At 53.3% G+C, this 12,775-nt stretch overlaps 1 protein-coding gene across 1 annotated transcript; it reads right to left on the bottom strand.

The window, feature by feature from the left end:
- Nucleotides 1-1,967: 1,967 nt before the first annotated feature.
- Nucleotides 1,968-12,283, bottom strand: CALML5 (calmodulin like 5). Its single transcript, XM_044980138.1, has 3 exons — nt 11,838-12,283; nt 4,077-4,104; nt 1,968-2,453 (listed from the first exon to the last, which is right to left on the bottom strand). The coding sequence occupies exons 1-3, from the start codon at nt 12,281-12,283 to the stop codon at nt 1,968-1,970; spliced, it is 960 nt and encodes a 319-aa protein (XP_044836073.1).
- Nucleotides 12,284-12,775: the final 492 nt, after the last annotated feature.

Consider the following 12,775-nt stretch of genomic DNA (forward strand, 5'->3'; position numbering starts at 1 on the left):
AGTAAACTTTACCCGGTTTTGGGCCTTTTGACCCATGTCTTTGCTCTCAAACCCTAGTTTCCAGCCAGCCCTAGCTTTCAGCCTTTCCTTTTATGTCATTTTCTGATTGCAAGCAGGTGGGGAATAAACCAGACAATTAAAAGGGGGTTGCAGGAGAGAAGGGAAAAGAATTATTTATTGAAACGCGGCTATAATTTGGAATGAATTTGAGGCCAACTGTGCCCTAAGCAGACTCCTTTGACGCTAAACATCTCAGCTGATTTGTCGCCGTCTCAGAAACAACAGAAGGAAATGTTTTCTGGTAGGAGATTTAAAAATTGTACCAAGGTTGGGGGGGGAGGATTACACCTGTTTGGCAAATGTCTGACTTTAACTTTTGCATTGTTGCGCAATATTTATGGAACACGGCCTGCCAAGTCAACAGAATGGAGCCAGCTGCAAAGGTTCTGAAGTACAGGACTATCTTGTACCCATAAATGTACCAGAGAGTGATTTATCTGCATGTTTTGCCCGTGCTGTGTGTAAAAAACTTTCCATGCCCCATAAAAGGCCCAGTTCCGCGCTCAGCTACACCCGTGTAAATTTATTTGTGTCAGTGGAATTTGTCTGGGTTTTAACTAAGAGCAGAATTTGGCCCAAAGTGATCAAACAAAACAAGAAGGGGAAAAAAAAGGGGCGGGGGAGAGTCATTCTGTGAGCTTTCTTCTACTGGCATACCGGAGTGAGTTTAGTGAAGCAACTCTGGATTTAAAGTAGTGTCCATGAGAACTAAGGGTACATCCAGACTACCCGCCGGATCGGCGGGTAGCGATCGATTTATCAGAGATCGATATATCATGTCTCGTCTAGACATGATATATCGATCCCCGAACACGCTCCCGTGGACTCCAGAACTCCACCAGGGCGAGCGGTGGTAGCGGAGTCGACGGGGAGCCGCGGCCGTTGATCCCGCGCCGTGAGGACGGGAGGTCAGTCGAAATAAAATACGTTGACTTCAGCTATGCTATTCCCATAGTTGAAGTTGTGTATCTTATATCGACACCCCCCCCGCGTGTAGACCAGCCCTAAATCCTGAACCTTTACCTTATTCCTTCTCCATTCCTGCTCCCTAGAGATCCACACTGCATCAGGAATCAGAGGAAGGGCTCACAGCCACTTCATAGCTTTCTTTAGGGGACGTATCTGACCCCAGAGAGAGTTCCCATGAAAGCTCAAACCCTGGTTGAGCCTTTCGGCCAGGAAATATTCTCAGGAGGGATCTCTAGCTATTACCAAAGCCAACATATCTGCCCCCGCCATTTACAAGCAATAGCTTTTCCAGCCAGCCAAAATGCAGAGATGGGACACACACTGCCTGGCATTCATGCATCTGCTAATCTCACGATGCCGTTCGGATTACTCTGCTGCACTCATCGCCATGGTATCTGGGCGCCTGTTGAGTTCTCTCAGACAACTGCCTTTGATGGAGTTGAAATCCACCGTTGAGTTAGCTGTACGTGTGGCTAGGCCTGAACCAGGACCGCCCCCCCAGTTAACTTTAGAGACAGGAGCCAGCATAAAACACAAGCACTGTCTGCAAAGGCAGGGATCGTAAGACAAAGGGAGGAAAAGGCCTATAATAATTGCACAAATAGATCTTCCATTTCAGGTTCTCACAGCCACCTAACAGAGGTGGGTACACAGTAATCTCCTCTTTCTACAAGGTTGCAAAAACAAAGCACCATGGAGAGGTGAAGAAACTCAAAGGCTACTCAGTTAACTGGTGGCAGAGCTAGGACTAGAGCTTGGGCTCCCCCCACCTTGACTGTGGCTCCCTTGGATTTAGACGTCCTCCCACACACAGAGGAAATATATATGCTGGAGTTCAAGTGTCTGTGCGTCCACAGTCCTTTGGCTTCTGCGGGCAAGCTAGAAGCCAAGCTATGATTCCTGCACCAGAAATTGAACATGTTCGGTAGGAAACATCTTCACATTGAGGCCATCATCCTCACAAACGCCTTGTAGTTGACTCGCCCGTCGCAATCTGCATCGGCCTCCTTGATCATCTCGTCCACCTCCTCGTCCGTCAGCTTCTCGCCGAGGTTGGTCATGATTTGCTGGAGCTCCGCCACACTGATGTAGCCATTCCTGTCCTCGTCAAACACATGGAAGGCTTCCCGGATCTCCTCCTCGCTGTCCGTGTCCCTCATCTTCCTCGCCATCATGGACAGGAATTCGGGGAAGTCAATTGTGCCGCTGCCATCGAGGTCCAACTCGCCGATCATGTCTTGCAGCTTGGCCTCAGTGGAGTTCTGCCCCAGTGACAGCATGATGCTCCCCAGCTCACCGGTGGTGATGGTCCCTTCCCCGTCCTTGTCAAAGAGCAAGAAGCCTTCTTTGAACTCTGCGATCTGCTCCTCGGTCAGCTGTGGGGAAGTCTCCTGTGACTCCCTTGCCCAGGGATGAAACAATGGCTTGGAGAGAGAAAGCAATACATGGTTCACACTTTTCATCGGTGCACATTGAGTCATGGAGAGAAATGAGACCATCCACACCCTCTTCATTATGTAAGTGCCGGATCCTGTCCAGGCAGGAGCCAAGAAAGCTGGAACAGGACGTGTGCGTGCATGAGAGAAAGGCAAACACGAGCGCTCACAACGCCAACGGTCAAAAATGGCTCAGGCCTTTCTCCTTAGCCATCGCTTACAGTAAAGCTCTGCCCCCTGCACACTCAGTGGCTGTTGGAAGGCAGGACAGGGCCTGAACAGGATCCAGATTTCCCCCTGTCTGTATTCCAGCCTGGTCAGCTCAGCTTTCATTGACACCACACACACCTGTGCAAGTGTAACACCGACAGACCCCAGTCGTCGGCGGGTGGGATTGAACCTGGGAACCTCTGGAGCTAAATGCATGAGCTACCTGGCCCTAGGCTAAGGCTGTAGCAGACTCATTCATCTCAATGTGGTCTCGGTGCCACTAGAGGGGACCAGGGCTGCTCAGAAGGGGGGGGCAAGTGGGGCACTTTGCCCCAGGCTCCGGGCCCCGCAGGGGCCCCCACAAGAGTTTTTCGGGGACCCGGGAGTGGGGTCCTTCACTCGCTCCGGGGGCCCCAGAAAACTCTCACGGGGCCTGGGCCCCCGGAGCTTCTTCCGCTCCGGGTCTTTGGCAGCAATTCGGTGTTGGGGGGTCCTTCTGCCCCGGGACCCGCGGCCGAAGTGCCCCGAAGACCCGTGGCGGGGGGGTCCTTCTGCTCCGGGACCCGCCGCCGAAGTGCCGGGTCTTTGGCAGCAATTCGGCGCGCCGAAGACCCCAGGCCCCCGAATCCTCTGGGCGGCCGTGGAGGGGACAGAGCACCGCACCCAGGAGGTGTGTGTGTTACACCAGCTCTTTGCTTTGAGAGGGAGCGGAGGGTTATTCCCACTGGGGCTGGAGCACTCAGAGCACCGTGGGACATGTCATTGCAAGGCCGATTGCCTTGGGCAAGCACCGGCTTCACGAGGCAGTCAGGCACGGCTGTCTGCTACACCAAGCAGCTGGTGGGCGAGGGGGCAGTCAGGCCAGGGAGTGGGCGGTCAAGCCATTAAGGCAGATCCCTGTGAGGGAACAGAGCTGTCCTGAGAGAGTCTGTGTGTTATTGTTGGCCAAGCTTGTGAGGCCTAAGGGTTTGTCTACAGGGAGAAGTTATTCCAGAATAAGGCAAGGTGTGAATGTAACTCGACAGAGCTATTCCCGGATAGCGCCCAGTGTGGCCAGTTTATTCCTCCCTAGCTATTCGGGTCAGTTCCCCTGACTCTCGCCCCACGGCATTTCACTGTCCGTCTGGACCGTCGGACATGACACCTTTTGAACACCACCTCCAATCGATTGCAAAATTTCAGGGACTGTCCTAGCCACCTGAGGGAGGAACCTTTTGGATTTGGGTGAACGTCAGGGGAAAGCAGGAAGGGAGAAATGGGGGGCACATGGAGCCCCTGGGATCTGGTTAGCAGAGCCAGCAGCTTCAGCCACCTCTGCCATTGTCTAGATCAAAGAACTAGTTAATGGTGACCGTTAACACCTTCCAACCCAGCAACACCCCATCTCAGCTCTGCCCATACGCCCCCTGGAGAGTCAAATGTTGGCATCCTGAAAGGAAAGAAAGAACACAAGAGGTGTGCACACAGAACCCCTGGCATGGGAAAAGGGCAGAGTAAGGGACCCTGGCATGGCGGGGAAGGGCGATTGGGAGAGTAACAGGGACCTGGAGGGCTTACAGAGCCCCTAGCATGGCAGGGAATTGCTTGAGTGTGTGTGTGTGTGTGAGATACAGAACTCCTGCGGAGGGGAGATAAGAGTGGGCCCTGATATGGGGTGGCAGGGGGAAATGAGGAGGCATGAAAGGAAGGCCTCATGGGGAGCAGAGCCAGAAAGGGGAGAATGAGAGCACACGGAGGCAGAATGGGGAGGGGGTCTGAGGAACAGGGGTGGAGGGAGTCCCTGAAATAGAGGGGAATGGGAGGGGGCACCCAGGGGGTGGGGAACGCAGAGAGGCAAACAGCTCCTGGTGTGTGCAATGGGCTCGGCCAGCAGAAGCAACAAAGCACGCGACCCTCTAGTGATTCTTATGATTATTTCCTGTTCGTGTTGTGGTAGCACACGGCAGCCCTACTGCACTAGGGGTTGCACGAGCCCAGGACACGGTGAATGGCAGCTGCCCCTGGGTCTTTTGAGAAAACTGTGCTCCCTTTTCTCCTAGCCCAGGTGCCAGCTCCCCGGTCTGAGCTGTGCCACTCAGGCCTTTCTGCACAACCGACCAGACAGCACCAAAGCCAACGCGTCCTCTTGGCCAGCACTGAAGAACAGGTCGGGGGTCTGATTCCACGCCCAGGTTGGGGGTGTCTCTACACTGACAGTCCCACAGGGTGCACCTCCCCCTGTGCCACTGGCCGGAAAAGGCCCCATGCAGTGGACAGTCTCCATTCGAGTCCTCTGTGCAAGACACTTTGGATGCCAGCCCTTGGTCTGTTGCATTTCCCAGCATTCTCTCATCAGGATCTTAATTACATTCCTAACGTATTTTCCACCAAGATCTTCCTGGGTCTTGAGGCTGATTTCATGAGGTCCTTGAACGACCCTTGCTAGCACTGACCGTGACATGCCACGGACATTTCGACTTTTGGGGCTACTCCCGGTCAGGCAGACAGTTAGCGCGCAGCAGGCTGGTGCGCTGTGGATTTACACTCCAGTGTGCCGCGCGCTAACTCTGTTCATACAGAAGACCCCTTAGTTTCTATTCTATGGTCTGCTGCCTTCCTGAGCCAGGGGAGAACACTGCTGCTCCAGCTCCCAATGAAGTCAATGGGACTCATTTCAAGGACTTTAAAAGGAGCCGGACAGCCATAAGTGATCTCTCTCCTGCCATCCATCTCCATCCTCTGACAAACAGAGGCTAGGGACACCATCCCTTACCCATCCTGGCTAATAGCCATTAATGGACTTAACCTCCATGAATTTATCCAGTTCTCTCTTAAACCCTGTTATAGTCCTAGCCTTCACAACCTCCTCAGGCAAGGAGTTCCATAGGTTGAAGAACTTCCTTTTATTTGTTTTAAACCTGCTGCCTGTTAATTTCATTTGGTGGCCCCTAGTTCTTATATTAACTTTTCCTTAGTCACTTTCTCCACACCACCAGGATTTTATAGACCTCTATCATATCCCCCCTTAGTCTTTAAGGTGAACTGGCCCACTGGCCCACTATGAGGCTAGCTCAGTTCTTAAATTTCACGATGCATAGACTGCGCCGGCCCTTTGCATGGGCGGAATGTCACCCTGGAGGAGCTGTAAAGCCTGCCTCCTACGGCATTCCTTCCCAGCCACCCCGTGCTGCTCAGTTCTGCCTCAGCACCTGGACCCACATGGACATCTGGCGCCGTTCCACCCTGCCTCTGTCTCCCCCATGCAGCTGCATAGGGTACCTGGGAGGGGGGAGGCACATCCAGGGATTCGCCGCACAGCCAGGCATGCTGCTGCATTTTGCTTTTGTTGTTTGACAGTTTCATGTTGTTTGAAGTCACTGGGTGCTCCCTCCCGGGTGATGCCTTTGTGCCTGGTTATCTTTTTCCAGTTAGTTCTGCAGGGCACCTGGGGGCTGTATTAATTGGAATGATCAGTATTGATTTTATTTTGTCTTCTACAAGCAGGGAGGACAGGAGAAGATGAGCTGCTTGGAATGTCTTGAGAAGGAATTGTTCTTACGATCTTATTCCTCTCCCAGATCCGCTACTGACTAATGTCGTTTGCCCTTGTTAGCCTGTGGGGAGTGGGAACAATAATTAGAACAATAGTTTCTTTCCGCTGAAGGTGTCAGCGTGCTTTGGAAACAGGAATGAAGTTGCCCTAACCCTGCTGGTGAGGCTGTCTGCTAGAATTAGCCTTCCCTTTCGGAGGGGGAAACCGAGGCACAGAGCGAGTGAGGACCAGGTTTTCAAAAGCGTTCAGCCAGCATGCTGGGAGCTGAGCTCTTTGGAAAAATGGGCTCCAAGCGCAACCGTGAGAATTTGAAAAGCTGCCCCTCAATGGCCGGTGCAAAGCCACACAGGAAGTGTGTTAGATGTGCGGCACTGGAACTGTGGGTGCAGCAGGGCCCCTCCAGCTTGTGCAGCTAGAAAGTGGCTTGTTTGGTCTAGGGCCATGAGTCTCACTCGGGCTGTGAGAGATCCCGGACAAGCCCTTGTAAAGGCTGTGTTTGGTGTGGTGCCCCCTGGCTTGAAGTACTAATAGCAACTGCATGCTCCAGAGCCCCCGGGTACAGCAGCCAGCACTTGAATTTACATTTTCTGCCAGCGTCCTAACCACAAAACCAGATTACCTGCAATCTGCCCTCTTCCTCCTAACCAGTGCTCCTGGTATCCATCAGCGAAATGACACGAATGGGCCTTCACCAGAATGGCATCTCCATCAGGCTGTTCCCTCACCTTTGCCTGCTCCCTCCATGGGATTGTTTCAGCTTTCAGGCCTTGGGGATGCGGGGTGGGGCGGGGGGAGAGCAGTAGACAGGATGTCTGCACTGTCAACCTGTGGAACTCCTTGCCAAAGGATGTTGTGAAAGCAAAGACTTTAACAGGGTGCAAAAAAGAACTAGATGGGTTCATGGAGGATAGGTCCATCAATGGCTATTAGCCAGGATGGGCAGGGATGGTGTCCCTAGCCTCTGTTTGCCAGAAGCTGGGAATGGGCGACAGGGGATGGATCATTTGATAATTACCTTGTCTGTTCATTCCCTCTGAAGCACCTGGCATTGGCCACCAATACTGGCCTAGATGGACCTTTGATCTGACCCCGTACGGCTATTTTTATGTTCTTATCTTGATTTTAGTCCGAATTTTGACCCAATCCCACATGAATTCGCATGAGCAAACAAGGGAAATGTGGTCTAGATGAAATTGCTATAAGGTGGGTGCAGAACCAGTTGAAAGACCAGACTCAATGACTAATTATAAATGGTTTGCTGTCACACTCGGAGGACATACCTGCAAGGGTCTGTCGTGGGTCCGGTGCTAGGCAACATTTTCATTAATGACTTGTTTACTAGAGAGGCGCGTATGCTTCTAAAATTTGTGGCTAACACCGAGCTGGGAGGGGTTGCAAGCCCTTTGGAGGACAGGCTTAGAATTCAAAACGACCGTGACCAGTTGCAGAACTGGTCCGACAAGTGCAAAGTACCACATTTAGGAAGGAAAACATATGCACAAACACAACGTAGGGACAGGGCCACCCAGAGGATTCCGGGGGCCCGGGGTCTTCGGCAGCGGGGGGCCCTTCCGTTCCAGGACCCGCCGCCGAAGTGCCCCGAAGACCCGCGGCGGGGGCCCCCCCGCCGCCGAATTACCGCCAAAGACCGAGCTGAACTCGGCGGCGGGTCCCGCTCCGTCTTCGGCGGTAATTCACCAGCGGGGGGTCCTTCCACCCCGGAGCGGAAGGACCCCCCCCCCGCCGGCGAAGACCGGGAGCGAAGAAGCTCCTGCGCCCGGCCCCGCAAGAGTTTTCCGGGCCCCCCGGAGCGAGTGAGGGACCCTGCTCCAGGGGCCCCGAAAAACTCTCGTGGGGGCCCCTGTGGGGCTCGGGGCCTGGGGCAAATTGCCCCTCTTGCCCCCCCCCCCGGGCGGCCCTGCGTAGGGAATCACTGGCTAGGCAGGAAAGGATCTGGGGGTTAGCGGCTCACTGACTGAATATGAGTCAACAACGGGACACAGTTTGGATAAAGGCTCGTGTCGTTTGGGGGCGTATTAACAGGAGTAGCGTACGTAAGACCCAGGAGGTGATTGTCACACTTTACTCCGCGCCAGCGAGGTCCAGCTGCAGTTCTGTGTCCAGTTCTGGGCCGTGGTGCCAGAACAGAGGGACCAGGAAACCAGGGCCCTCCCATTTTTTGAAAGTGGACGGGCCTGGCCCATCCACTTTTCACCCTGGGCCCTGTCCTCTGCCCCTCCTCGTCTCCCTGAGGCCCTGCCCCCCAGCCAGGTCAGCAGCTGGAGCCCATAGCCCGGCTGTGGCTCCAAGACCCCACCCCCTGGCTGGAGCCGGGTCAGGGTAAGAGCTGCGTGAGCCGCGGACCCTCTGCCTGTCCTGGGCGGGGGGCCTGGGGGGCGGGGGACATGGGCCAGGGGCTGTTCTTGGGTCCCCCACCCCGGGAAGGTGGAAGGCTCTGGCTTCTGGCTTGGCCGGGTGGGGGTGGGCTTTTTGGGAGGGGGAAAGGAGGGTCGAGGAAAAGCCACGGAGGGGGCAGGGCCTCTGGCCCACCCACTTTTGGGAAGGCTCTGCTGCCCCTGGTTCTGGGTGTCCCACTTTAGGAAAAATGTGGACAAACTGGAGAGAGTCCAGAGGCAAACCTGAGCTGTGAGGAAAGGCTAAAAAAACGGAGCATGTTTAGCCCTGAGAAAAGAAGACTGAGGTGAGGCCTTGATAACAAATATGTGAAGGGCTCTTATAACAGGGAATTGTTCTCCGTGTCCACTCAAGGTAGGCCAAGACGAACTGGACTTAATCTGCAGCAAGGAAAAGTTAGGTTAGCGAGTAGCAAAAGCTTTGTAACTGCAAGGACAGTTAAGTTCTGGAACAGGTGTCCAGAGGAAGCTGTGGAATCCCCATCATTGGCGGTGTTGAAGGACGGCCTGGTTGGACAAATACCTGTCAGGGATGGTCTAGGTTTACTTGGTCCTGCCTCAGCACAAGTGGCTGGATTAGAGGACCTCTCAAGGTCCCTTCCCACCTCACATTTCTATGATTCTGTGCCCTGAACTCCACCCTGTTAACTGGAACTGTGCACCAGCCTATTGTGAAGAACTCATCAAACCTTCCATCCCTAGTCTTCCTCCTTATGTTTTATATAGGGTTGCTCCCAACCCAAACCCCCGGTTCTAAGGTGGGAATGGAACCTGGATGCCAACTCCAGAGCTGCATCTGGATTTCAAACTCCCTGAAGTTAGCGGATCTTTGGCTTTTGGGCGTTTGGTTTGGTTCATTATGAAGAGAGGGGCCGTTTGCCAAACACAGACATGGGTTTTGAACCCCCTCAGGGTTTGCGGTGGGGGGAATCAGCCCATGGGGTATTGTTCAGCAGATGCATTGCTATCTAGCTAGAGAGTGTGGAGGAGGTGAGCGTAAGAACTCCTGGGATCTGAATCACTGTTGCCTTGCCCATGTATAGTCATTTGCATCAGCAAATCCTGCTTTGGTAGCATTTTACACCCACACTGAACTGGTAGAAATAAACAAGGCGCAGGCGAATCTCCTGGCTCCCAGCCCTATGCACATTCCCTCAGGCCAAAGGGCCTACCCCAAGCACTCTGGAACATTGGGCTGTTGGTAACCAAACTCCAGCCTTGAAGTTTGCAGCTTGAGCCCATCCTTAGTATCATGCGATCAACACTTTTTCTGGGTTCTAGATGGGAGTGGAGAAAAGGAAGCACTGAAAGTTCTCTGGAAGCAAATAATCATTCTTTTATTTGAAAACAAAGCTACCATGTGGACTAGCGGAGGGGGAGCTTGCACCAGAAGCTGATCCTTTAGCAAATGATCGGCTCCAGAAAATGGAAGCAGCACAGACACAACAGAAGGAAATATTTTTCTGGGACAAGCCTGGCGGTATACAGAAAAAAAGTGAACACAGTGGATTCTATCAGCACGTCAGTGCTGTTTGGCAGGTAATTAGCATTACAGCAGCATTCCTGGTGTTCTCCGGGGGTGAATTTCCAGGCCTCCACGGAGACCTGTGTGCCACTTACATCCCATTTTGCCTTATCGACCCCGCTCTGCAAACATTTACACGTCGGCTTAACTTTAATCACACGACTAGTCTCATTGACTAGCAAAGTCCTATTGTGAATAAAGCCTGTGCATAACTGTTTGCAGGATCAGGGCCTGTGAGTTTAAGTGGGACCTGACTTATAAGCCTTTTTGGGGTGTTCTGCACATGGACCGTCACCCTAGATCATGAGATCCAAAGCCCAGGGAATCCCACTGTGACATTCTCGCCCTGGAAAAGCAAAGGGGCCCCAGTTTGAACGGCCAACCCTGTAGCTGAACAAGACGCCCGTTTTGCAGTATTGCAGCTTTACGCTTCCCACGGTTGCGATAACCGTTTGAATGGATCACAGTGCAGAGCCACAACTGACATCTGTAGGGAACTGCGGCGTCGCCCAAATTGTGCCAATGTAGCTATCTACTGTGTGCATCCTTAACTGCCAAATTTCCCATTTCCTAAAAAGCAAATAACCCCTGAGAGAAAATGAGCATCTTATTTGCCTATCATCTCCCCCTCCCTTAGGGTTTGCACCATCAGGCATGAGACAGAGGCAGTGCCAGCAGTACAAAGATTTCTTTAAGGTGTATTCCCATGCTGGCCACAAATTCCTTGGAGAAAAGTTCCATAGAAGCTCATGCAGTCAGTCCTCATTGTGCAATTCAGGCGGCTGGCTCGGGGTCAGCAACTCTTAGGGGAGTCCAAAAGCTTGTCTTTGCTCATGTTCGCCGGTGTCTAGCATCCAAATTCGAATGGAATCAGGCCTCCGCGTTTTACTCTTCTACCCAGCCCAGCAGAATCCACTTCTGTGCTGCACAAAGACAAGCTCAGACAGACAGACCCCAGCTACGATCACAGTGAAACTCCCCTTAGGCCAGTGCCTGTGGGTGTGAACCCAACCCTCCCAACAGAATTCCAGGAGGAGGAAGCTCCAGATCAAGACACAGATTTGTGGCTTGGTCCTTTTTAAAAAATCTAATAATGAGCAGACAGCCCCAGTCCTGCATCCATATCCATGCAAGTGAACCCTTGTGCTCATATGGAACCCCGGTGACTTCAGCAGGGTCCGGGAGCGTCAGCGTGAGGCTCTGCTTGCACGGACCCAGAGGCAGAAGCAGGGTCTGGATCTGGCTTGAAAGACTGTGCAAATTGCCAAGGACGTGATCCTGCAAAACCACAGCCCTGTTGAGGAATCCCGGTTCTTAGGGATCATCACTGATGTCAACAGGAGTAAGGGCCAGAAAGATCTGGCTCCATTTGCTGACTGTCCTTTGGACGCGTGGGCTCCAATTCCAGATGCCGCCTGGTCTAAAGGAAACCTAATTATTGCAAGAGGCATAAACCAGATGTGTAACCAGAGATGCTAAATTTCAGATGAACCACAGGACTTAGCTAACAAGCAGGGTAAGCCCCAGTCAGCCTTTAGAATAAAGTAATAGAATACAGGGGAAGAAACCAACCAAGCAGCAGAGACATGCATAGGCCTTGGGCAAGAGGGGAGGGCCCACTGACAGGTAGGTTACAGTGAAAGGAAGCAAATGAATGAGTGAACACGGTACCAGGAAAGTCAGTTCTTCACTTCTCTGTCATCATCCGTACAAACTCCTCGTAGTTGACTTGCCCATCGCTGTTGCTGTCAGCCTCCCTGATCATCTCGTCCACCTCCTCGTCCGTCAGCTTCTCGCCGAGGTTGGTCATGACGTGCCGGAGCTCCGCCGCGCTGATGTAGCCGTTCTTGTCCCTGTCGAACACGCGGAAGGCTTCCCGGATCTCCTCCTCGCTGTCCGTGTCCCTCATCTTCCTCGCCATCATGGACAGGAATTCGGGGAAGTCCACCGTGCCGCTGCCGTCGGCGTCCAACTCGCCGATCATGTCTTGCAGCTCGGCCTCGGTAGGGTTCTGCCCCAGCGACCGCATGACGGTCCCCAGCTCGCTGGTGGTGATGGTCCCGTCCCCATCCTTGTCAAAGAGCGAGAAGGCTTCTTTGAACTCCGCGATCTGCCCCTCCGTCAGCTGGTCAGCCATGCTGGTGCCTTCAAAGTATCCGTGTCACACAGCCTCCCTGCTCGCTGGAGCAATGCACGCTCGGTTCGCCTTGCCTCAGCATGCACAGCCAGCGCGTGGGCACGGGCAGGGAATGGCCTCCTGACGTGCGTTGTTCACAGTAAATCAGAACATCCACACCCTCTGCATCACCTGAGAGCCTGGAGCAGGCTTCCACGCCTGGGTGAAGTCACTGGGAGGATCAAGCCCCCAACACTGTAAGCCGGAGCCATGGCAGCCATGTCTGCAGGGGACAAGGGGTTAATAGAAGGGGCGGAGGGATCCACAGAGGGGGCATATTGATATTAGCAAGGAGAATATCAGAGAGGGACTAAATATTTTCAATGATCCATCTCTCTGTCCGGCCACTTGTCTCTCTCTCTAGCTGCATGGTGCCCCAGGACTCTGCCTTGTCCTAGGGAAAGAGAATTTGGAGATGGCCCCTCTGTTTGGCCAGGTGCCATCAGAAGATTT

Source organism: Mauremys mutica, chromosome 1 (assembly GCF_020497125.1).
Source record: "Mauremys mutica isolate MM-2020 ecotype Southern chromosome 1, ASM2049712v1, whole genome shotgun sequence".
NCBI lineage: Eukaryota > Metazoa > Chordata > Testudines > Geoemydidae > Mauremys > Mauremys mutica.